At 34.5% G+C, this 27287-nt stretch overlaps 1 protein-coding gene across 1 annotated transcript; it reads left to right on the top strand.

Moving 5' to 3' along the window:
• The first annotated feature begins 1477 nt into the window (after positions 1-1477).
• On the top strand, positions 1478-23864 carry UMAMIT2 (nodulin MtN21 /EamA-like transporter family protein). The gene is made up of 7 exons (XM_089814919.1): positions 1478-1980; positions 3861-3923; positions 4028-4144; positions 4249-4534; positions 6346-6501; positions 6655-6806; positions 23005-23864. The coding sequence occupies exons 1-7, from the start codon at positions 1802-1804 to the stop codon at positions 23240-23242; spliced, it is 1191 nt and encodes a 396-aa protein (XP_089671045.1). The 5' UTR covers positions 1478-1801; the 3' UTR covers positions 23243-23864.
• Positions 23865-27287: the final 3423 nt, after the last annotated feature.

Raw genomic sequence — 27287 nt, 5'->3', positions numbered from 1 at the left:
TTGTTTGTATAGATGCATATTGGGTATAAGATAAGTATGCACTTTGTGAGACTAACAACTACGAGCTTAGATGTCATCATGTTGATTATCTTTGGGTTGTTTGTATAAATGCACATTAGCTATTTTAATAACCAAGAGCTTAGATGACACTTGTTGATCATCTATGGGTTATTTAAAGTACTGATCATCCTTTACCTTTGATTGTCAAAATGTATTTATCCATCTTGACTAAGAGGGAGTGTTAAATCCTTATAGTCAACTCAGAATATCACTATTTATTATATTCTTATGTATAATGGAATTGAGATTATATTATATTTTTGTCTATCTATCTATCTATCTATTTATCTATCTATCTATACATTCTTACTAATATAATTTTGCATTCAATATTGCTTTTCTGCCTTATGTTATCTCCTCCCGATGCATATAATTAAATGTTTATTTTATTAAAGTCCGATGATCTGTGACTCTTACATGAGTCACGTCCATTGGGTGGACATGAATCATGTAAGAGTCACATCCACTTGAATCTTATAAATTTCAGGAGGACCTTGTGAATTAAGGACATTGATCAGATTTTTCTACTTACCTTGGACTGTCAAAGTGACACCAGCAACAAAGCAAATCAACCTCTTGCATTATTCATGACGTCAACAAAAAGGGAACTATATATATATATATATATATATATATATATATATATATATATATATATATATATATATATATATATATATATATATATATATATATATATATATATATATATATATAGGTGTTTCATATATACTTAGTACATATTGTTATCATTATTATTAATACTACTTTCTTGTGGAAAATAATAATATTATATTTGTGAATATAATAATTATTTTGAAAAGTACTATTAACTAAGTGAGTATTAGATTTGTCCAAAATTTACATTCTTAATAGCCATAAGTTGTGCATGGAGAGGGGGAGTGAGATTTCCAAGAGGTACAAGAATGTTATAAGGAGAGGTTTGGGCTAGTGTTTATACATTCAAAATTGAGTGGATCATCTATAGGTAATCACTTAAAATTGAGAAGAAATCTCTATTACTTGTGAGTTGAATATTAATTCTGATATGTTATATTGTAATACTCATAAGTCTAAACATTGTAATTTTCCATTATCAATATTTTATTATATTAAAGTAATAGAAAATCAGATATTCCTATTGTTTATATAGTCTATTCAAATTATTTTATTGTAATATGTATGAATCTTAAATAGAATGAACTTTAAATAATGTAAAAACAGAAGGAAAATCCCTACACCATAAATCATAAATTAAAAATACATTTAATTCTTGATAGATTATCTACTAAAATATAAGAAATTTTGAGAAAACAATGTTTCCTTCTACAATTAAATGATGGACCCCCTCCCCACAACACAAAAAACAAATCCCAAAATACCAAATCTTGCTAGATACAAAAAACCGGAACAGTTGAAAACGAGGCAGAAGTCTGCCCATAGTACTCAAAACCTTAAGGACGGGATAATCCGTGTTGCACGAGCCAAGGTTGAATGCTTTTGCGATCCTCAAAGAAACCGGGAAAAAGATTCTGCTGTAGTTTGATGTTACGGCACGTACAAAATGACATCCTCTAAGCTGGATCAGATCACCCGAGGCGTAAGATATACCTCACAATGAAAGCATCGACAACTGCCGTCCAAGGGCTCGATCCATATATGTGCGACCGTTTTCTTAGGTTTTCATTCAAAATCTTTGGGCATCCTTAATATCTGTGAGTTGCAATTTTGAAATTAAGCCATGATATCGGAGGGTTTGAAGGCGCATGCTGCGCTGGCTTTAGTGCAGTTAAATAATGGCGGATATCATGTTATTACGAAGATGGCACTTACAGTGGGCATGAGTCAAGTGGTTTTTTGCGTCTTTAGGGATCTGATAGCGCTCTCATTGCTCGGCCCTCTCGCCTATTTCAAAGAAAAGTGCGCACCGCAGGTTTCGCTTATTCTTTATGTGTCTTGTGTTGCTGTGCAATAAAAAAAGGTTTTTTCTCTAGCAAATTTCAGTTATCCTGAAACGACAAACACACAAGTCTTTTCAATTATTATTTTTCAATCATTTTATTGAAGACATTCAAAATTTCTATTGTATTGTTGTATGGACGATCAATCTTATTCTGCATCTTCGAGGATTAAATTGGCTGGAATTTGAATTCGCCCACATCTCATGTGGTTTCTTGGTTAGTCTAGAAACTTTATTAATGTACCAACATTTACTTGATCATCATAATTATTGCTCGTGTCCGTGGCATCCCGTAAATTTCTTTTGCAGACACACAAATATACAATGGATGGATCTCTTCCGTAACATTTAAGCTCTCCCTCATATGAATGCATAGGTAATTGAATATCTATGGGACACAAGTATTCTATCCTCTTGTCTACGAAGCTGCTTCCTCAAGGTTGTTTTAATCTCAATGAATTCTTAGTTCCCCGGGCTTTGTGGGCAAGTCCTTAAGCATTTTAGCACATTTATTTTAGAAGGCTGAGGCTAATTGCTTTCAGTGCAATTGAGAACTTCCAACAAAGATTAGAATTTTCAATTTTTGTTTTTTATCCTTTTGTTGAAGACTTCCAACTTTTTTATTGTAGTCCTGTATGGACGATCAATCTTAGTCTGCTCCACTCAAGGACTAAATTTGGCCATATCTTTTGTGGGTTCTTGGTTAGTTTAGAAACTTTATTATGTACCAACAATTACATGATCATCACCATTATTACCTTGTTCCTATATTTCTGGTATCCAGTAAATTTCACTCGCACACACATGAACAATGGATGGAGGGGTTTCTCTTTGGCAATTCAGTGAAGAGAGGATCTTTTCATTCCCTCTTTTGCCTCTCGTATGAACTGGATATGCAGTTGAATATCTATGGGACACAAACCTTCTATCATTTTATCTAGGAAGTTGCTTCCTAATTATTGCTTTAACCTCAATGAATTCTTAATTCTTCGGGCTCCATTGGCAAGTCTTTATGCATTTAAGCCCATTTTTGTCAGAAGCCTGGAGCCAATTCCTTTTAGTGCAATTCAAAACTTTCAAAGAAGTCAGACAGCTGATCAGTTTGAAAACCAACAGAATTTTGAGGTGCTTATGATGACATCTTTCGTGATTATCTGAATCTTTTGTTGCAGTCTTTTGCTACCGAGGGGGAGATTGCTCTCACCTTTATGACACTTTATGAATCGATCTGTGTTTAGATTCCATGGTGGGAAGTTCTATGCCATGAAGGATTAAAAGCCGTGCATGAGGAGGCTTAAAGAAATCAAAATATTTCCAATGTCTGGCTAAGTGCCAAGGACTGGTGTTTTGGTGTGGATTTACTTTGACAAGATAGTTTTTCCACGTGCAAAACCATGTAGCATATGCCATGTCATAAAATATCAGAACTTTGCACTTGGGCTAGCCTACAATAAATAAAAATTGTAATGCTTCACCAAACAATCTTTTAAAAATAAATAATTAATCTGAATGTATATTTCCAAGAGAATTGATCTCTGTTCCAATCCCATAATGGTTGTAACAAACTTAAAACTTTTCCTTGGGAGATAATATAATCGATAAAAAATCTGGTAACTGCCTCCTAAAGAACTTGGGTTTGATACATTGTACCATTTGCATTGATGAGAAACTTGATTCATGATAAAATTCAACGGTGGTGTGTTCTATGCTAAATAATGTAAAAAATAGAGAGGCTGCAGTATGTCAAGTAATATCAGATAGTTTTGTTCTCATTCATTGTTTTGCAATTTTTTTTTTGAATGATACAAGTATCTAAAATATTGTTGTTATTCTTCTGCAGGAGAATTCGTCCACCTATTACACATGGTCTACTTAAATCGTTCTTCTTACTTGGTTTAACTGGGTAAAGATGATGATCAGTAAAATTTATTTTGTGCGCGTTTGTAACTTTACATGGATTTTCTCTTGGAAAAACTTATATAAGGCATCAGTTGCTGTTCTGAACAGGATTTTTGGAAACCAGCTTCTATTCATTATTGGTCTCAATTATACTAATCCAACCTATGCAGCAGCTATACAGCCTGCAATTCCTGTCTTTACCTTTATGTTAGCTGCCTTAGCAGGGTGAGAATCACTGACCTCCTGTTACTCATATTCTGATGATTAAACTTGTATTGGGATTGTGTCAAATTCCAATAAATTATCATATTACTACTTGTTTTAAGCAGCACAGAGTCTGTGAATTTGCGTGCGATTGATGGAAAGGTTAAGGTTGGAGGCACACTTTTATGCATTTTTGGAGCAATATTTATGGCAATTTTCAGAGGCCCAATCGTATTTGGGCAGGCATACTTGGATTTAATAGCACAAAGTGAAATAAGTGACATGCCTCAGCCAGAGCCTGTTGGCTGGTTAGCAACAGGTTTAATGGAGTGGGGACTTGAGACCTGGCATGTTGGTGTTATTTGTCTGATAGGAAATTGCCTATGCATGGCAGCTTACTTAGCCTTACAGGTGGGTAGGTATGTCCAATCTTGTGGCTAGTTATTTAGCTTTGCTAGATTGCAGAGAGAGTTATGCATACTGAGTCTGATTTTGTGCCAGTAAGAATTTTTAAAAGTTTATGTCAAATTGTGCCATCAATAAAGTTTCTGTTCATTGTTGTAAAATACTTGGAAAATTCCAATATTTGCCATTATGTTTCTCTTTCATAACTCCTATATCACCACAGTAAAATATTATATGAATATCCGTGCTTAGAAGTAAGAAGACAATAGTTTCCTTTAGAATGTGAGCTGTCTGTTATTTCAATTATATTAGGTTTCTTTTTTATCCTATAATCCGTTTATTGAAATTCTAATCTTAATTATTCATTAGGCTAGTTTCTCACCATTTTAAGTAAGATTGTTACATATGACTTTCCATATGATTTTTAGTGTAGTTTTATTTGGATTGGATTGGTATTTGGTATCTTTCAAAGTCCTTTGTAAGACTTCTCTTCGTGATAGTTCTTGCTCCATGTAATTCATCTGACCTGAGAAAATATCATACTTAATGGACAGTTATTATACTAAACTCATATGAGAGTCTAGATATGGTGGGAAATGATATCTTGATTCAAGATTTGAATAATATAAATTAATTCTTTTATAGGCCTGAAAAAGTAAATAATGATCAATTATATGATTGTTAAGGCAAAGAGGTATTCTACAATCGCAGAAATTGGTGTAATGGCACATGTTAACAAAAACTATTATCGTTTACTTCAAATTTGACAACCATTTTAATGCTAAAATCTTAATTAATGCTGAGAGACATTCTCTAATGGTAGCGATGGGTAAAGCATAATGGTATGAGTGTGCTAACAAAGAATCTTACCTTTAAATTTGATAACCATTTACATGTCAAAATTTTAATATTAAAAAATAAATAGAATATTTTCAGAAGAAGCAGCACATCAAATTTATGTTTCCATGTATGTAGTAAATAGAATAATTTTAAAGTAAAATAAAATCCTTTGAGTAAATAAAATAGCTTCAAATTGAGATCTCTAAGCATTTTTTAGATAGCTGTAATTAAGATATCTGTAGTAATTTTGATACTTTTGACTGTATGAGAGTGTATTGTTTCCATGTATGTAATAAATAAAATAATTTTAAAGAGGAATAAAATCTTTAGACTAAATAAAATAGCTTCAAATTGATACCTCTCGGTATTTTTTAGATAGATGTAATTAAGATATCTATAATAATTTTGATACTTTTGACTGAATCAGAATGTATTTCTTGACCATATCCTTGCAGATTACCATTTTTTTGACCATGTTAACTTGTAAGACACTGATTTTCTAGCTGCTATGAAACGGATCCTGCATTCACTTATCTCAATTTGTTCACCACTTTCTGCATTGCTACAACTTCTGATAATAGTATCAGGGTATTTTCAATTTTTTTACACCATCTTTGACAGAGATTTATTTTTTCTTTTTTTTACAGTATGCAATGGTTTGTCTTCATATACCTTTGTGAATGGTTAAAACGAGCATTTTCAAACTTTGTAGTGATTTTAGTTAATGTTATTGAGATTTTCCCACTTTTCTCTTTAATATTTGTACCTTTAAAATTGTTTAGAGCAAATCTGTTGTGGAGAGCCTGCTTGGTTCCATAATACTTCTTAAATTAGATGCCTTTTTGGTTTTGTAATTATTTACCTTCAGATGGGCAAATTTTCTAAAATCTAGAACTATGCATTATGCAACAGCATGTCTTTTTATAGAATAAGGTGCAATATGTGCAAGACGATCTATTCATTTCTTTATTCTGCAGGCTCCAGTTCTTGTCAGATATCCTGCTAGCTTGTCATTAACTGCATATGGATACCTGTTTGGAACTGGGTTGATGGTCCTGAGTGGAATAATTTCAGACCATGAGTTGTCAGATTGGGTTTTGACACGTTCAGAGATGGTAGCTGTTGTATTTGCTGTACGTTAATGTGGATATCTTCTCTCTGTATGCATATTTTATTTCTTATTCCTTCATAACTTATGTGATATTTTCTCCAACGGGAATATATATTAAATGTTATTTTTCTTTAGCTTTCCTATGTAACGAGATTAATTGTGTTGCTGATTGCAGGGTGTTGTAGCATCAGCAATTAATTATGGTCTTCTTACATGGTCCAATAAAATATTGGGGCCTACATTGGTTTCTCTTTACATTCCACTTCAACCTCTTGCATCAGCATTTCTTTCGCGCATTTTTCTCGGCAGTCCAATATATCTTGGAAGGTTACATTCAAAACTCAGTGACATTTCTTTTAAAAGGGTTAAAAGTTTTGTATTAAAAAGTAATTTAACATTTTAAAATACCAATCTCTTAACATCAATGACAGTGGTGCTCAGTCATGATTCCCAGACATGTTGTAGACCATATTTCAATTCTCAATTTAAGAAAATTCACAGAAAAATCTATCATAATTAAAGAGACATCTAATTCTTTCATATTTCAAAGTGGCACTGTGTATCGATCTTCAATTCAATACAAGTAGTGTCCATTTTAGAACCATTAATAGGACACTGCCGCGGTGCTTTTAAAGAATATGCACCAACATATCATCTGTCCTCTCTGAGCTTTATAGTGCTTACTATAGAGAGCTCTTTTTTTGAGACTTCTCGTTTTGACTTTCCTTTTAAATAATGGACTTGATGTGGAGAATTAGGGCTTTAAATTTGTCTCGAACCTTTTTCTTTCCTTTCTAAGCTCTAGATTTTGTTTATTTGTGAAGCACTGATTGTTAATTCGAGAAGATTTGATCAAAGTTCTATTAATTTTTCTGTAGCTGTTGCTTGGCAGCTGTTTTCTTTTAGAATGGTGACTTCCCAAGTACAACACATTAACCAGTTTCTAGTTTTAGCTTTTCTATTGTAGCTGGTCGCATACCTCTGATGTTTTCTTTTTCTTTTGTAAAATCATGCAGTTTGCTTCACTTATAAGTTATATGTAGATTGAATTCTATATCTTGGGAGAAGCGGCTGTTCTTATTTTAAATAAGACACTTTCCTACTCTAGTTTTAACCTTTCCCACCTTTTTTCCTATCCTTGGCTCTTCTCTAAGATGGGAACTTTTTTTGTAAACTATATAGTTCTCTTGCTCTATAAAACAGACCTAGGATACACTGAAATAAGAGAGATAGAGAGAGCAAACAAAGAGTTTATATTTGAGCATTGAGCTAGTGCAGTGGAATTCTTTCATTTTTAATAAGGATGCAATTTCAAGAGTACATACTGGTGAGTATTTATTATTCATATTTTCAGTAGTATGTGATTTCAGATTAGTGCACTCAGATCTGCAGTTTATGAGAATATTATAATGTTCCTTAAATGGTCATCTTAGTTAGCCTTTAGTTTATTAGGTAGTGTCTATTTCCTTTAGTTCACAATTGTTTCTTTCAAACTCATCGTCTTTGTAAATCTATATAAGGAGCCTTCATCTCCTTTTTATAATACAACTGCAACAATATTGATTTACCATAACATGGTATTAGAGCAGGTCGTTGGGATTTCATAAACTTTGGCCTTTTTTCAAATAATAATTTGAGCCTCTGCTGATATGTAATATTTTCCAGAAATTTGTTTTTTGATTTTTTGAAATAAAAATCATTAGAGGTATTTTATGAAATTTGTGGTTTGTCTTCGAAGATGGTTTTTGTAAATTGCAAGCCTAGTTGAGGGTTTTGATCTTGTGATTTCTTGGTCTGGGCAAAAGTCTCCAATTTTCAAAGGTTGCATGTATTTTTTATGTGAGTTGTATGTTCTTGCATGTTGCTTGTATGCGCTTTTTGTTGCTTGCATGTGCTGTTTTACCATGCACAATCTCGTGTTTTGCTGCATCGAGGTTTCTTTGACGAGTTTTCTTATTTTTTTCCCTTAAAAAATCTCTTTTGGGTTTATCATTTTTCCTCAAAAATTATATAACTATTTTATAAATTTCTCCTCAAAATTTATCTGTTGGGTTTTACCATTTTTCCTCAAAAATGATGTTTTGCGTTTTGATCCACGTCTTGGATTCTGTTTCGAGAAGCTGCAAATGTTGTTGGAGGAGGGGTTGTTATTTGGAGTTTTGTTGAGACAAAGGTTGCATCTCCTATCAATCTTGTCTAGTTGGACGACCATAAAAAAAGTTTGCCAAGTGAAACACACTTTTCTAGATTCAAGGAAGGAACACTTGATTCCTTGCATTTTTTAGCAGAAGATAATGGAGATGCACAACGCCTTGCCCATTTCTTATTACAACATGAACATTTCCTAGAAGATTTTGCTAAAGATAAGCTTAGTGCACATGCATGAAAATACCAAGATGATGGCCAATACCTTATGAAGATCATTGAGCTTTGAGATCAACTTGCTAGTATTGGGGTAAAGGTGGATGATGAGTTGGTGCCCATAGCTTTACATGGGTTCTCTCCTTTCTAGCACTTGCTTGTTTTTTCAGTTTTGGTGCTTTGTGAGAAGCTTTGGGAGGATCTCATTTAGGAGGAGACTTGACTTTCAACTAGTTCAACTAGAGTGGAAGACTTAAAATATAGCCCTCATAGGGAAGATGAAAAAAGGTGGCTGGAAATGGGTTCAAAAGGGGAAGGAGGATTCTAGTTCTTCTTACTTAGCAAGGGAAGGAAGACTTGAGCCATATCAGCTGTTTAAAATATTGTAGTGTAATGATAATACATAGAAGAGAAGGAAAACAAACAAAAAAAGCTAAGTTGCCGGTTCAGATGCGGGTTCGAAATTCGATCAAAATTTTTTTGGGCTGGGTTCGGGTTTGTTTTGGGTTCATCATCCGTACAAGATTTAAATTTAAAAAAAAAAAAAAAATATATATATATATATATATATATATATATATGCTGCAGCAAACTAGTTCATACACCATACACCACTATGCTAATCTAAACTTCTAAAGCAATTTAGCAAATTCAACTACCATATATTCTAATGATTTTGTTCAAATGCCATGACAAAATGTCAAAATATACCACCATATCAATGTTTCAGTTCAAAAACTTTAAAACAACAATGTCAAGATTACTAATCAGTAATCACTAATCAGTCATAGACTCATATGTGATCAAATATTGATTGAGATATCTGTTTTTAACGCTGCATACACTTTATTAAAGACTTTTAGGTTGAAAGAAGCCCAAAAATTCTTTTTTAAAATGTCGAAAAGTCAACAAGTTTTTGGCATTTTCCCAAATTCGCTTGGCAGTCGCACCAAATTTTGCCCAGGCTCATTTTCCTCTGCCAAATTCGCACCAAATTCTTTGAAATTTGACCAGGGTTCGAAAGGTAGAACCGACAGGGAATTTGCCAATAAAAAAGCGAATGTGAAACGAATTCGAACCAACTACGAATTTGGAGGAATCAAATTTCGAATTTTACCTTCTAGTAATGAATGTGGTAACTTAGAAAAAAAGTAGTTTATAGTGAGTGTAAAAGCTTCTAGAGGGGATGTGCTCTCATCTAGCCTTTGGACAACCGTCTCCACGAAGGTGTGCATTTCCACCAACATTGTTATTGGCTTATGGTGGGTATGTAAGCAACGGGGTATCAAGACTTATGACTTCATAAGAAGGCTTTCAATACGAGTGGATCTTGGTGATGGCATCACATATCTAGTTACACCTATAAGATCTATTTCTGTAATGTCCCCGTTTTTGGCAAGTCTATGCAGTGATGGAGTTAGCTCATCATAGCGACCCTCGTGAGCTGGCAAGGTGTTATGGGGGTCCCAGTTGTGGACTTACTATTTTTAGTAAGTCTATTATTGGCAATTGCTATTTTTGGCAGTGCAGTGGGTGGCTTGGCAATTGGTCGTCACTTGCAATAAATCAAGTTAATAATTGCACGAGCTCTTATTTATTCAATAATTATTAAGTTGCATTATTATAATGATATTTATATTATTATAATAATGACATTAAGAGATATTTCTAAAAAGTATGTTGGAAAGTTTCTAGTATTGAGTTCTTTTGGGAAACTTCCACAATTTGTGAATTGGAGTTTTTTAGGAAACTTTGGCCAACGAAAGATTATAAATGAGAGCTCATTTCATTGGGAAAAGCACGCTTGAATATATATTTGCTTTTTGTGCCTTTGTGGTTTGTTCCTGATTTCTGAATTGTATGCCTTTGCTGAAGTATAAGGGTAAGTCTGAGTAGTTCTTGGCAATTGTGCTAAAGTATACAATTGGCTAATATTCTCCTACTATATTTTCTGTGGCTAGGGAGAACAATCTTGAATATTATATTTTCTTGCTCATATCATTTGGCTGAGGGTTTGAAGATTTTTGAGAACTTCATTGATAATTGTGCTGAGGTAAACGATTGTCAAATTCTTCTACTGTGTCTACTATGGCTTGGAGATTTCGATTGAAGGTTTACGTTTTCTAATTGGGAGTTTACATTGTTTTTTGTTGTTGGACGAATTGATATTGGAAGTCAATGAATTTTCTAGACTGGCAGATGTGGTTGATAGCAAGAGCAGACTTCATGAATGACATCACCTTGGAGCCCACACAATGTTCTTAGGTTTGCGTTTGAGCTGGACGGCTGTTGGGAAGCCAGCATTACATATAATTGGGGCCTGTGGTTTGATATTGGTCACGTGAAGGACCTGACCATAGTTGTGAGTTAGTGTTGGGCTGCATACTGGAGACGACAGTTTGTTTGGATTGCTGTTGAGGTCGGAATCATATCTGCAGATTGGAATTATGCATTGGTTGCAGGTGGTATTGGAAATTTTGGGAGCTGTTCGAATCACATATTGATGGCCAACGTTCAAGATTGCTCATTTAGCAATTTGATTTGGATACCTGTGATTTGCAATGGAGGAGTCAACTGCAAATGGATATTAGTAGAGACGACAATTTCAGAACATTCAGTTCAGGTTCCATTTGCTATTCAGAATTGTATTGAGATTATATGCAGGGTTCATTTCTTCAATTTAATAAATTGACAAGTGATATTCGGATAGTTCATACTTCTGCAATTTATTTCTTGATAGTTTATATAATTCAAATAAAAGACTAAGAAATAGATATATGATCCGGAATAATACAAGAAATTAGAAAAACTTCTCGAAATTGCAAAAACCAATAAGTTGTGCATCAGTATTCAAATTGGGAGCCAGTACGGGTCTTTTCAATTACTTTTTGCATGCATTCAAGTAACATTCTTGAACTTCATGATGTCTTATATGTCCTTAGTTGGACTATGAATTCCTTGTAGGTTCAAGCATGGTAGCCATGGTAGATCTGGGGGTGTAGCCAAGTTTCACAATCAACAAGCTATTGTCAAAGGCTAACTAGTATCTTGGTTGATTGGCTAAAGGTATACAAGAGGAGGGCCTATATTGGTTGCTTGCTAATGTGATCAAACATAGAGCTTTGGTGCATAATAGTGACCACTTGGGTGAGCTATGGTTAAAGAGACTTGGTGACATGCACCATGGAGCATTACTTCTCTTGAAGGACATGGTGTAGAAATTGCCAAAATTATAGATAGAAAATATAGGAATGTGCAAAGGCAATGCACTAGCCAATGCACCAAGTTGCTCCCTACTAGTAGGCATAGATCAAGACAGATTCTTTTTTTTTTTTTGTTTAAATGTTTGCATACCTATGCTATTAATTTCATTTGTAGGTAACAACTATAACATCTCATTTCTTGACGATTTCTCAAGGAAAACTTGGATTTACTCCATGAAAAAATATGAGATCTTTGGAAAATTTGAAGAGATTACACAAGTAGAAAGATTATGGTAAAAGATTTGACAATGTAGGCAAGTTTCCTTTAGGACGTTGATGCTTTTTCTAGAGATTTAGGGATTATGGAGATGATTTTCATATACCCTTGCAAAATGGAGCTGCAGAAAGGAAGAAAAGGTCCATTATAGAGACATGATTGGTGATAATGCATGACCTATACTTTCTCATGTTTCTTTTAGTGAGGGAATGCAATTGTGTTGTTTTGATTCTAAATAGGTGTTCGAACATGTTGAAGAATAGGAAACCAAAGGAAGTTTTGACACGAGAGGATCTTGTTATTTCACATTTTAGGGTGTTTGGGACTCACATCTATAGTCATATGCCATAGTCGAAGAGGATGAAGCTTGAATCTTCTAGCTTCAAGGGTGTATTTGGGAGATATAATGAGTCCTTCAGGCTTACAAGGTCTATGCTTCATCACAACGGTAGATAGTAATAATTCATGACATGAAGATTGATAAAGATGCTTGGTCATCTAAGTATTAGGAGCCTCAAATGGAAGTCGAAAAAATTTCTGCCACAAATACTAATTCCTTGAGTATGAAAGTACCAAATGCAATTCAACAAAGTTTTAGTATAGGACTGGATGTTGTTATTGTTTAGTAAAGCCAAAAAGCCTTGAATGTGTATTTAGACATTGTTTGAGGCAAAGAACAAGTGTGAATGATGAATATTTCTTTTTGGCCCCAAGAAGTTTCTGAGATATGCTGCATTGACATGTTGGACCATTGAATTAGAGCCTTTTAGTTTTGAGAAAGCAAATTTAGCACAAGTGTGACAAGAGCCACGGAACAAGAGTGTCACTTGATTATGCAAAACCTTGTTTGGAATATTGCATCTGATACTAGAAACGAAGTCAATGATTGATTCTATAGTTGTACAAGGTGAAACATATGGTAGACATAAACATATGGTAGACATAAGCATAAAGAAGTACAAGGCCATATTCGTTGCATGAGGGTTCTAAAGAGAGGTTGTTTATTACGATGAAATCTTTGCTTCAATTGTAAGGGACACTTCTAATAGGTTAATTAAGTCTCTTGCATCTTATTTTGGTCGGTCCTTATATCAAATGGATGTAAAGATGACTCTATTAAATGGCAAGATAAATGAAAAAGTTTGTATCATTCAGCCTAAGGGGTTTGAGGTGCGTAGGTGAGTGTCACGTGTGTGCGGATAGGTTGAAGCAAGCACCATGTACTTGCTATTGATGGATTGATGAGTACTTATTGAAGTTGAGCTTCACCAAAACTGTAGTAGATTTTTACCTTCACTATTTGTTTTTTATAAATTGGAGGGTGTTCCTTGCCTATATGGATGTGTACCCATAACATGAATGTCTTGTGTATATAGAGACATTGCAAAAATACCCCTCACCGTCCTTAAACCCTCAACATCAACATAGAATTTCATGAAATGGGCAAGAAATGATATCATGAAATCTGAGACAAGGGATTTTTGTTAGGAAAGGTGTGTTGTACACATTGCATAATTATAATGCGCATATTTAATTGTGGTACATCTTAAAGATGTGGATACCACATGGGATAGGCATTCTTGGGGATGCTTGTAGGCTGCATATGTGGAAGCATGGATTGGTATGTGTGGCTACATGGTTTTCATTTGCTTGTTCACATGGAAGAATGTGACTAGAGTGCTTGATAATTCACAAGCTTTGCATGGTGTCTTTGCCAGGGTATTGATAGTTCAAATATACATTGAATATGTAAGGGTTTTGGAGGTTGGGTTTTTCCCTTGAATGGGTTTACCTAGGATACATTTGGTGTTATCTTGTTGTACATATGTTATTCTTTTGCATTGTGGATTCCTGATACTTGTTTTGCATGCCCTTTCTCATGCAGTTTATGTGGAAATGGTATATTACTGCTAGAAATTTCCTTTCAATCATCCCCATAAAATATATCCAGGAAACTAAAAGGGAACTAGGGTGAATTAAAAATTAAAACTATCTTGTTGTGGGCCCTTCCTTACTCAACTCTAAATGTACACAGCATAGCTCCCATGTCCATTCCTAACTATTTTACATATCCCAAACAAATGCTGTGACAATTCTGAAGGAAGAAAAGATTTTGTGAAGAGCAAGGTATAGCTTGATAAAAATCAAGTTAGCAAGGTGTAGCATAGTGATCAGGGCGTACTAGGAAGTAGGGCAGCAACAAAGGTAAGTCTATTTTTCATTTCAAAGCTTCATGGAATAACTTTGAAATATTATTTTCCTATTTGAGTTTGCACTTGCATTATTTTTTTCACAAAACAAGTTGGGAGGCAGCAGTGAACATTGAATGTTAAAATAACAATTATAAGTTTATGGCTTAGCTAGGGTTCACCAAGGTGTAGAAATGGCTTGGGTGAAGATTACTACCACAAGATTTCTTTAAATGTCCCATTTTTTAAAATGTCATATCCCATCATAATACTTTCAATATTAAAAAAGCAACAGAGCAAGGCAGTTGTCTTATCTGAAGACTTCGCAATATTCTATGAAGTTGACCAGGCTCAAACAAAAATCAAGCTAAGGTTCAAACAAAAATCAAGCTAAGGTTACTCAACGAAAACAATTGAATACATGATATCAAACCAAATAACTTCTTTATACCATTTGCAATCCTCATTGATAATCTGAAGACAACTCCTTAGACCATCACCCGAGGAAAAAGAAAATGTTTCAGATCTACAAGCAGTGATGCTATAGGAAGGATGTAACTGAGGGAAAGTGCAGTTGACTGTCAGACAGAAGCTTCCATTTAAGGAAAGAGTATAATGAACAATGATCAACATAAGTAAAGTAGTAATGTGATTATTTGTTTTAAAGCAAACAAAAGAAGTGAGGTTCATTCTATATAATTAATAAAAAAGACCGATTAATGGGGAGGCAACAGTAAGATTGTCATTTCCATTTAAAGCAAATACAAGAAGTGAGGTGCATTCTATATAATAAAAAAAAAAGCCTGATTAATGAGGAGGCAACAGTAAGATTGTCATTGCCTATCTTGGTGCCAAAGGTTTAGGGGATCGTCGCCAATGGACATTTACGGGAGAAGAATAGAATTAGCATGGTTGTCATCGCAGATGATTGCCATAAACCATTCACAAAATTGTTCCCATGCTGACAATCAGTTGAGTCTTCGATTACTTCAGATTGAATACCACTGCATATCAAGATTTACCAGGAAGGATTTAGCAATGGTCAAAGAATATCAATTAGGGCAAAGCGATATCAAATAACGTTTAAAGGCAAGTGACTTGAATAATTAATGGCAGTGATTACCTTTAAATAATGATAAAATCAATTAAGGAAGAGGCACATTTGTAAGTAAGAACACATTGGTTGAGTGACACAACTCCTCACACCAAGTCTCTTTAAGGATACTTAAGTGGATTGATGCCATTTCAGCCAGGGGTAATTTTGAGTTATTTATATTCAATTCGCATCTGAAGTACTCTATAAGAGCCAGTAGGCAGAGAAGGAAGAGGTGGTGTTCATCCACCCTATTCGCAGGGTTAAGATACACAAGTATAAGAGATACCCGTCAATAGTCAAGGGAGACAGTCATCAAAGGCGCAGGACTGTATCAAGGAGAACAACCTAAGTATCATAATCCAGAAATCAAATAGGATTCAGAAGTAAGTCATCAATTTTGTATTTTGAGTGGTGGTATACAACAGTACGAAGACAGAAGATTAGAAGCATCTAGTCAAACCAGGAGCTGAAGGCTCAGAGTAAATACATTAAATAGCAGTTTACATTCTTATAAAACATTGTGACTTTAAATCAATGACTCCCAAATGTAGTCCTAATTGGGGTATAAATTTTCGGAATTACAAGTTATAAACTGTACAGTAGTTTTACATTTTGTCTAAACACTTGGTTTCAAATCAAGATAAGAGTAAATTAATATAAATCCCAAAAGGGTACATTACATAAAACCTTATGCATAGTACATTACATAAAACCTTATGCATAGGACCCTTTTAAATTTACTAAATCTTTTCTCTAATTTGTGACAGCTATAGACAAAGACAAAATGAAGATTTTGGGAGGAGTTAGTGTGGGATTTTGCAATATTTTTAACTGATATTTTTGAGAGAGATACATCAGTGTGTATAGTCATCTCTTGGTATTATGAAATAGAAGGTTATAGTTTGGCCATAAATAAAAACAGTCCATTGGTAGAGTTTACATATTAGCTATGAAGGGCGAAGCAAAGTCTAAGGTTATGTCAATGCTAGTGAAGTCTACACAATCAACTAGCCATCCTGGTTTCTAGTGGTATTGGTTATGTTTCTACACGAGAAAAGAGAAATGTTGGTGTTAGTGAGAGAGGTTGGGGACATGAATAGGCGTGTTCATTATGCAAATGTACAAAGTCTTCTATTACCATGTTTTCTTTACCCATGCCATCCCATTTTCTATGGCATATTCTCCTTTCAAACAAATGTTAAAAGTTGAAACTTTTGTTGCTTCCTTGTTTACTTTGCTTGTAGAACATAAACTATGGACTAGCCCCTTGATAAAGAATATTTTATGGTGAATTTGGGGAAGGGCATGAGGTAAACTTGGATGAGAACAAGTTGCTCTATTGTGATGAATAAGTGGATCAATATAAGACATTGACCACTCATCAACATTAGTGACGCGCAGTTGGCTCATATTTTCTTAAAGTTGTTGATTCTATAGGTAAGTGCAAGAATACATACTCCCAATTCTAGATTTTGAGAGAAGCCAAAGAGGAGGTTAGGACTTTAAGTGCATTGAATTATTGTAGACGTGGTCATTGATTTGACGATGTGTGTGCAAATTAGTTGGCAAGTTGGTGGAGGGTGCTTACAAGCACATCTTTTGGACTGCATGTATGTTCATGTATTGAACAACTCATTGGAAGACACAGGGGAGATGAATTGGGATAAGAAAGTGGTGGCATAAGCCAGAGATATTAAGATGTTCTTTTGCAACTACTACACCTCGCTTTCTTTTAGAATTTGTCAAGGAAGGAAGTGCTAAAGCCTATGAAGACTAGATATGTTGGTTGTTTCATTTTGCTAGAGAAGATGCTTGAGATGCAAGAGGCTTGACAAGTGCTGATGGTTAATCTATAGGGTGGATGGACTAATGCAAAAATCACTAAAGGATAAGATGTAGACACAAAAGATTGTTGATGATGATTGATGGTCAAATGTGGGTAGTATTTTTAGTTAATTATCAACAGTTGTAACTTTGTTAGTTGAATCCTTTATAAGTATAATGTTATTCTTTTTGAAAGTTTTGTTTAGAGATATGTTTCCTCCTCCATTTCACTTGTAGATGTAATAGATATGCACATATGGACTCCCTTAGTCTTTGGAGAGATTTTGATACATTTGATAGCATGCTTGGGTCAATGAAACAAACACATTATGATCATGATCCTGATTTAGGGTTATATGAGCAGATTGGTGTAGTATACTTAAATCAAAATGGGTTGGGGGGGGGGGTAGAGAAAACAAATTTCGGCGAACTAGGGCACAAAATCTTGAAATTTATTTGCATACAATATTTTCATTACAAACTCAAATTCTGATCAATTGTCAGAGCTATTTTTGCGGCTGAAAGATATAGATTTCAGATTATTATTGGGCTTAGGAAAGACGCAACAAAAAACCCTTCTGCCCAGAATTTTCAGAATTGAAACGCTATTGCTTAAATTTTTTGAGATAAAAGAGAGATAAATATGCAGATTTTTAATACCAAAATACGCCATATTGGTTCAGAAATTCAGAATAATTTCCAAACCCTAACCCTTAAAATGGTGCTAGGTTCCCAAAATGGTCAACACTAGGTCTATTTTATGTGCTCCTCAATAGCTGTCCACAGAGTGCTTAGAAATTGATGGTTTGCTGGTGTAGAGTATTCCAGATCTGAGTCTTCAGCACAGAAATTGTACTCCAATTTGACATACGAACCTGATGAATACTTGCAGCATTTCTAGGGCTTCAGAAACAAGAGTTCTTCCATTGAAACACACTCCTTTGACTAGCGAGAGTCCAAATGTCTCACCAAAATTAGATATACCTATGGGTTTCAATTCTCAAGCCAAATTGCAGCAGCAATAAACTGAAATCTTCATCACATCTAAAGAGCTATATATAATAGCTCTTGAAAAGATAAATTGATCTCAGCTCTTGATTTTCCACCTCTTAATCTACTGCTCCATATTGAAAGCCTAAAAATGCACCAGTAGGCTCCTTAAAATCCATGCACCTGTTTCCTTTTTATCATGCACTTAATATCACTTATATTACGTAAAAGGGGGACAACTTAAGTCCGTTGGCTTAAAGTCTCTTCAGTTGCTTAAAAAGATGTGCTTATAATTTAGAATAACTCAAGTTCACTTAAGTTGCATGAAAAGACATGCACACAACTTAAGATTAGAATTGAGAACAAGCCAAAGACTCAAATATTTACCCAATGATGCTCTAAGTCCTCTTCCTCTTGGGTAATTCAAACGAAAGGACGATCAACATGCTATTAATTCTTATAATTTGAGTTTGGGGACATTACAATGGTTGGAGTGATTGTATGAGTTGGGGGATATCTCAGGAAAGTACATTACGTTTGCTTGGGTTGATTGCATGTGTGGAAAGGATGGTCATAACTTGGAGACACATAAAGGGATAATTGCTGGCAGTGTAAATGTTTGCTGAAATGTTATGACAACTACAAAGTACCAGTCTTTATTTGAGTCAAATTGTTCATGATGCAATAAATGGAAGAAATTTGGTGCATACAGAGATGGAGGGAAGTAGCAAAGTTGCAGAAAAAACTGATTTCTGTACCAGCAAATCTACAAGTTCATCACAATCCAGGCCTAATGAGGATGCTGAGATTTTGGCTGGGTATAAAGCATTGGGGATGCATTTGATGCGGTGTTCACTTCTAGAGACTTCTTGGTTCACTAAACGCATGAAGCCAAAGAAGAAATAACAGAATCAAGGGAAGGATAATTATGGGCTGCAAAAAAGGTTGGGAAACCTATCCTTACCTAGCTTATCTGAGGGTACAACCAAAACTGTGATTTAGAAATTGGATACCTACCTTGCCTTGAATCAGATTAAGGAGAGTGAGGCCATCAAATCTGCTAAATTCCACTTGAAGGAGTTGCACATGAATGGTGGTATCATGGTTTAGTGACACAAGGTCATAGTTCGATTGTTTCATATGAACAGTTTTGCATTTCATTGATAGAGCTGTTTTTCCACAAGGATTTTAAAGTACACTCCAGGGAGTTGGTTCAATTGAGACAGGTTGGGATAATTGATGCATACATTTCAGAGTTTCAATGATTGCCATTAATGGTATCTGATGTGAATTAGAAGAGATTTATTTCTTGGCTTATAGAGGGTTTGTCAAAGCCTCTCATGGGTTGGGTCAAAGCTTTTGATTCTCCTACTCTTGCTGATGCCAATAATAGAGCATGCGACATGGAATTTTCTACTCCTGAGAGTAAGCACAATCATGAGGATACACATGTCAAGCAAATGAAATCATCTCAAGAGGAGTTAAAAGTTCCATCCAAACCAAGGAAGGAAGATGATGATAAGAAATTGTATTTTCTGAGCAAGAATGAGCTGTGTAAGAAAAAGTTGTGTTTCCATTGTCATAAATCATAGGTGCCCAGTCATAGATGTCTTGAGAAAGATAAAATGTATTACTTGAAGTTACATACAACAATGTAGACACAATTAGAGGTACTTTTGAGAGTGGTAATGAGGTAAAAGATGATATAGCTTTGTCACATGGGGCTACTACTTTACTTCCTTGTATTTCCCCAGTATGGTGCGAGTGACATGTTTGGTGGACTGTGATGCAGCTCACAATTTTGTGAGTGATAGTGATGTAGAGGTAGATGATGGAATTTTTTATTATTAAGAGAAATGCAAAATCTTCCAAGTTTCTTTATTTGCCTACTAGCACTTAAATGGCTCAAGGAGGTCAAAACTCAACCAAAGCTTATCCAATGCCCAAAATGATTTGAATCACTTGTTTGTGCTTAAATTTCCAACCAATTTTAGTCTTCTTGGTAGGGGTTTTATCCTTAAACTTCAAATTACTCCTTGTAGGCCTAGTTTTGCTCAAATTAATACAGCTGGGACAGTTTTTTCCGTTTTCTCACAACTTTTCCAAACTACTTGAAAAATAATTTACATTTTCAGACACCCATTTCGGCCTACTACAACATATCAAAAGATTAGGTACTTTTGTTTAGGAGCGTACCTTGCTGTTCTCACCTGACGCTATTTTTAAGGGAAAAATGGTCACTTTTACAAAGGAATTACTCCAAATATTTGTCCCCAAACCTTGTGTCTTTGTACAATATTGTATTTTGTCCCAAATCAAAGGATTCTACAATCAATTTCAACCCAGAATGCCAATTTGTATGAAAACTCCCAAAAAACCTCACCAAAATGCACCAAAAACAAGGGTTTCTCAATACAACAACTTATCAATGCTTTCAGACTCAAATGAAGGTGACTACACCTTGTCACTAATCATATGAACTCCTCCCATAATAAAAATATGGTCTTGACTCTTATTCAAGCAGATCTTCTGCTGCTATAGGCTAGCCTCCAATTTCTTCCATTTTCCTTCATCAAACTCATAGTGTACCCCAACAACTGTTAGATTTCTTGCATGAATAGAATTAGTACACCAAATTACATGTCAAAATAAGTTTATCCCTTGAGAATCAAAGTACCATTCAAGAAATGGACAAGTTTATTTAAGCTTCTACCAAAATAGTTTAAGAAAATTAGTATTTTACAAATGCCAGTCAATGCAAATCACTAACTCCAGGTTGAATGGATCAAATAGAGGTTTAAACACTACAATATGAGAGTATACAAATGTTCAACTCATCCAAAAGAAGAGATCAATCCAATACAACAAGTATCCCACAAGAAAACTTGGAATTTACTTGCTAAAATTCTGTCTACAGCCGTACAGTCACGTGAAAAAAAATGCCTCCTCCCCAACTTCAGCTGTACAAAAGGCCTGTTTATTGTCTTTTTAACTTCAACTGAATTCAAGAGGTTGGAAGTTATAAAATGAAACACAAACTTAAAGTAATATTTTCCTCCCAAAATCAAGATGATTGTTACAATTCAAAATTTGAATTTGTAACTTACAAATTATCATAGCTTAAGTCTTTTAACCTATAAAATATTGTTCAATGGCTTCATAACCTTATTCTAAGCATTATAAAACTATTCTAGACCCAATAATCCCTGTTACACCATTATTTTAGTCCTAGGGTCCTTATCATGACCTCTAGGATAATTTTCTTATACATTTGTTTATTGCCTCCAAGGCCATGATTGGTTTCAATATGTGCCAATTGATTGGTTTAGGCTCCTCCATGTCTTTATTGTTCTTCAATGCTTCCTTGTATATAATAGGTGACTTTGGTGCTCCTGCACTAGGTAGCTTGGTGGCAAGAAAAGAATTGGCATTGGAGGATTTTCGAGGATTTTTGTTATTAGGGCAGATGGATTTAAGGTGAGATGCAACAAGAAGGTAACACAAATGAGTATTGAGTTTGAGGACTACATAATTACCAATGATTTATACATTTTTGAGATTGTTGATTCCGATTTCATATTGGGATTCCAGTGGTTGCATTCTCTTGGGCGGTACATTCAGGACTTCCAGCAAATGAAGTTAGATTCATGGTGGATGGAAATAAGATAATTTTCAAGGCCTGGTGGATGAAGCACCACAGGTAGCAGCAGAAAGGTTGAGTGTTGGTGCAAAAGATTTTTCAGCCATGACATTTTATGACAAGTTTTCGATCTACTATGCCTCTATGGTGGCAGATTGGAGTATGTAGAATGGGTAAGTATACAAAAACTAATGAGTATGCAGCAAGTTTTTAATCAAATTCCAATCTACAACATGAGTATGGACTGGTGGGATTATGATGAGACATTTTTGGAGGGAGAGTGGATAAACATAACCATAGGAATAATTTCACACGTCATAGAGATTAGCACTTCCTATAATACTGTGATATTTTATGTCAATTTATGTATAATGTCTGTTCATTGTCATTGCTATATTCCAGGAATGTTTTAGATTCTGAAAACCAGAAATCAGGGTGGAAATCAGAATTTTGGAAAATATAGGATATCCTTTTTCGGGATAATACAATTAGGTCCATCATGACACAATGGTGGAACACAATGAACACCATGTTTCATATGACAACCTTTACGACTCTGCCTGGTAATTTGAAATTTCAAAATTGATATAGTGAAACTGACTTGTGATTTTTCTTTTAAGGAAAGTTTGGATTGGGAAAAACCATTTGCATTTGTGCACTCCTCTTGGTTCAAATAACAAATGTGATAATCATCTCACTTCCTGTCTTCCTTTTAGGAGTTACTTTACAATTTATGCAGATTTATCAGGTTGAATAATATCTTAGGTGTCACTTGAAATGGATTCTATATATATATATAGATATCATTCTTTATATTTTGATTACGTTTTTGGATTTAAATAAGCTGAATAAGTCAGTTCCAGGCATTTTCCTATCAAGTTCTTTCAGCTTCTATTGACAAAGTACTAATTGCTTAAACCATTCTTTCTATTGTACTCTCTGCAGTATTATTGGTGGAACATGTATTATTGGGGGTTTGTACCTTGTAACTTGGGCACGTAAAAGAGGGGAGAGGCATATACTACCTCCTCGTCGCATATCCACTACTGTCAATCACAATAATGAAGACATGGCATATTCTGTAGGTGATCCACTACTGAAGGCATCTCATCAGAGGACCCAAATTCACACAGGGACCAGTCTACCAGTTTCACGATCTTGGTCAGAGCTCTACAGGCCCTAAGCATTTTAATTTCTTTGTAATGCCTCGTGAAAGGGTATTTAGTATTCTATTTCTTGCTCCACTGATTTCTTCAGTTCTAGCAATTCCAGTAATTTCTATGCTTTTCTGGTTTATCATCTTAAAAGTTGAAATTACTTCTTCATTGGTGTGCTCCCACAACATGAAGAGTTGAGAACTTGAGAGAGAACAGATGTATAATGTGATTTGTTTTGATCAATTACGCTGTTAGTTGCACTTACAATTATGTTCTGGGGCTCTCAGATCTTTGGAATGAGAGTTTGGACAAGTGCAGCTATTATTATTTGATGCGAATGAGGTATGTAGTTTTTATGACCTGAACACGGACTATGAATAACTTAAAGCTCATTCACACCAAGACTCCATTAGTTATGTTCTTTAGACCATTGCTTGAAGTTTGTGCCACATCATCTTATGGACTATTATGACTCAGTTGCAATAGTCCAGATTAATTGCAATTATTGCAAATGCATATATGCTGCGATGTACTCAAGAAATTAGAAGTGAGAACTAGTATAAGTCTGAAGCATTGTTGGAATTTACAGGGAGATTGTAATTCATAATTTATCAATTGATTTACCATCAATGGGAATTCTACCCATCATATGAATGTTACCAATCAAATGTCATTGTCCTTTTTAGAACGAAAAGTTAAATTGTTTATCAGTAACCTTAAAGGATCTGCTGCACAATCATCTAGTCTAGGAGATTTCGTGTGTTCCAAAACTCATTGCAATAAATGCCACAAAAATGGATTAGAAAAAGGGTTTTGTGTAATATTGGACCTTTATAGATACTATATAGAGCAATTGTTCAACCTCTAGAAGTTTTTGTGGATTTATTTTTAGAATAAATTTTTAAGCTACTTCAAACAAGGCAAACAATGTTTGAAGCTATGTTCCACTGAGCTTTCGGGATGTAGGGATGAGATTTTATGAGGCTATTTCCGGGGACAATTGTGGACGGCCATGTAAAAATATATATACATTACAAATTCGTCATAGTGACATACATTATAGAATCCTTGAAACACAACAATCTTCATGGTGTCAAACTTCATTTGTATTCTTGAAAATATTTAATCTATATGCTTTCATTGAAACCCCGATAAATTGTCTATGTACTTGCATTGAAACCCCAATAAATTGTGTGGGTCATGTATTGTTTACAGTTTTAGACCTGACAAAATATCCTTGAGCTGTCCCTGTCCTTAAGATGAGACATAATGACACAATTCTGTATGCATGTGAACCAATACATGCACATACATTGGTTCTTTTTGTACCTGCATATTAATGTTATGCAGGAAGGCAAACGCAGTGATATTGTGGGAATCTTTGGTTCGATCAATAATCATATGAGGAGTCTAATAATATTTTTTGATCTGTGAAATTCAATAGAAATAGATGCAAGTAAATGAGTTGTATGGTTGATGACTGGAAAGAAAATAATTTGATTTAAATAATTTCAACCAATTGAGAACAAATCACCCTCGATAAAGTTGCTGAGATAGATAAATGAAAGAAATTGGTGTGCTGAAATGAATGAGCTGATTGGATTTACTAAACTCTACGATAAAGGATGCTTGAATTCTCTTACTGATGTTATTGTTGTGAATCGATTTGCTAGTAAGTTGTCTTGATTTGATGGTTTTGATGGATGTATTAAGAGTTCTATTTTGTTTTCTCAAATTTGTGCTACAGAATAATGGTTTGACATGCCTTCTAAGTGTTTGAATTTGTCTAGGTTGTGGTTAGAGATTTTATTGAGCTTGTTGTCTCAATTTGGGAATAAATTTTTATAGGTCAAAACCCTTGGTACTGAATAAATGACTATTTGCAGCAGAACAAAAATGGATAGGAAATGAACTAGAAGCCAAAATTGGGGGACGGTATATGAGTATGCTAATTTTAACGATACATTTTGCTTCCACCTTTAGGTATATTTGAATCTAATATGAACATGCATTTAAAAATTCTCAAGTATTCTTATTTTTACTCAATTTAACTTCCCCCGCTCTCGCACCCCTTTCTCTCTGCACACCCATATTTACTTAACAAATTATATTTTTATTTTTACACTTATTTAATATTTATTTATTTACATATATTCAATGCGGAGAGGCATTCAACAATGTCAACTAGTGTTGGAGTGTAATAGGAGTGCATTAATAAAATCTCTTCTATTTCAAATTTGGCAACCATTTACATGTCAATATTAATTTATGTGACACATTCTAAAATAACAGCACATGGCGTGGAGTGTAATAGCATGGAAGTGTGTAGAAGATTTATTATTATTTTATTTTCACTTAAAATTGACAATCATTTTTTACATCTTAAAATATTAATATTTAATGATAAAGATATTATTTCAAAAGAAGCAAAAGATAAAAGTTTTGTCTCCACTCAAGTGGTAAATGAAATAACTCTTAAGGTGAATCAAATAGTATCAAATTTACTATGTCTTTATGTTATATATACATGTTTATGATTATATCATTTTTAGATAGATATATCTGTACTTGGATTATATATTTGTATGTTTATTTTTATAGTTAATCCAAGTATAGATAATCCATAGATGGATTATGTTTTTTTATATATCTATACTTGGATTAAGTGTTTGTATGGCTAAGACTCCCAAAAATAAGGTTAGGGTTCGTTTAGTTGTTGGAATATGATTTCAGAATTGGCATTCAGAATCTTTGATTTGGGATTCTAGAACTTGAATTCTAGATTACGGTTTTGGGAATTTGATTTGGGACTGTTTGGTTCACCAAGAATTCATTATAAGAATACTCATTTCCTTCGTTTGGTTGCACATTTCTGAAATTGGAAATATCGATATGAATGTGTTTTTTTTTTGAATTTTAAAATTTTAACATGAATGGAATGTGTTTTTAATACATCATTTTAGCGTGATCAAAACTTGATATAGTGCAGGTGTAAATCAATTTAAATTTTGATTTTTTGTGTGTGGGGGGGGGGGAGCGGCAGGATGGGGATTGGCACGTTGGCCTTGATCGCTTTGTTCCATCTCTCAATCCCCATCACACTTCTATACAATCACTCTTTCTCTGCAACAACACTACTGAAAACCTTCCCCTATCACGATCTCCATCTCCATTTGCAACTTGTTAAAAATGTCTACTGTCGTTGGGAAGAAGAAGAAGAGAAGACCAAGCAGAGCAGATGCTTCTCATCCTCCTCCCAACTATGAAACGAGGGTTGAATACTAGTACAAGTGTAGAGATAGGGAGAAAGAGAGAGAATATTCCTCTCCTTCACGCGGCAAGGAATGTCATAATCGAGGGTTGTAGTGGCAGGGGACTGGCTGTGAGGAATAATAATCTCTCTGCTTCCAAACGCAACACTTCTGCAATGCCTTCGAAGCACACCATTAGGTCAGGGGTTGGAAACTCGGGCAGATCAGAGGAGCCTAAACAACCTGCAAAGGAAAAGGAGGAAACTCAAAGTCTTAGTCTCAGGTGGTCTACTTCTTCTCTGCCCTTCTCCACCAATAATACCAATGGTAAGTCCTCTTCCTTTGTTGTATGCATAATCTTTGATATGCAACGAGAACACAGAGGGACCGAGAATGCTGAAGAGATAAACGGTAATGACAACAACAACAATATATTTTTGAGCACGAAACCAAATAAGGTTGTGGTGGATACCAAAAATTATTGGTTTCAATAAGTCTCGAATGCTCATTTTCTTCCAAATTGGAATAAAAATAGGTATATCACCAATTCCAAGTATTTGGATGGAAGACAAAATCCTTGAAATGGAGTATAAATGAGGATATTGAATCCCATTTTAACCAAATTCTAATTCATGTTTTGCACACCCAAACAGTGGATTGGAATTTTTTTAGAATTCCAAATTCTAATTCTCTTTCAAATCCACAATTCATATGGACCCTAAAAGAATCCAAAATGATTGGAAATGATGAGGAGACCAAGAGTGACATCCTTGTTTTATCTACTACAATGTAACCAACAAAGAAAATATGAAATGTTTCC

Source organism: Cupressus sempervirens, chromosome 2, assembly GCF_028749045.1.
Source record: "Cupressus sempervirens isolate cs-2001-9-10 chromosome 2, ASM2874904v1, whole genome shotgun sequence".
In the NCBI taxonomy this organism is placed as follows: Eukaryota; Viridiplantae; Streptophyta; class Pinopsida; order Cupressales; family Cupressaceae; genus Cupressus; species Cupressus sempervirens.
The sequence above is the reverse complement of the archived record's forward strand: the minus strand, read 5'-3'. Positions and strand labels throughout refer to the sequence as shown.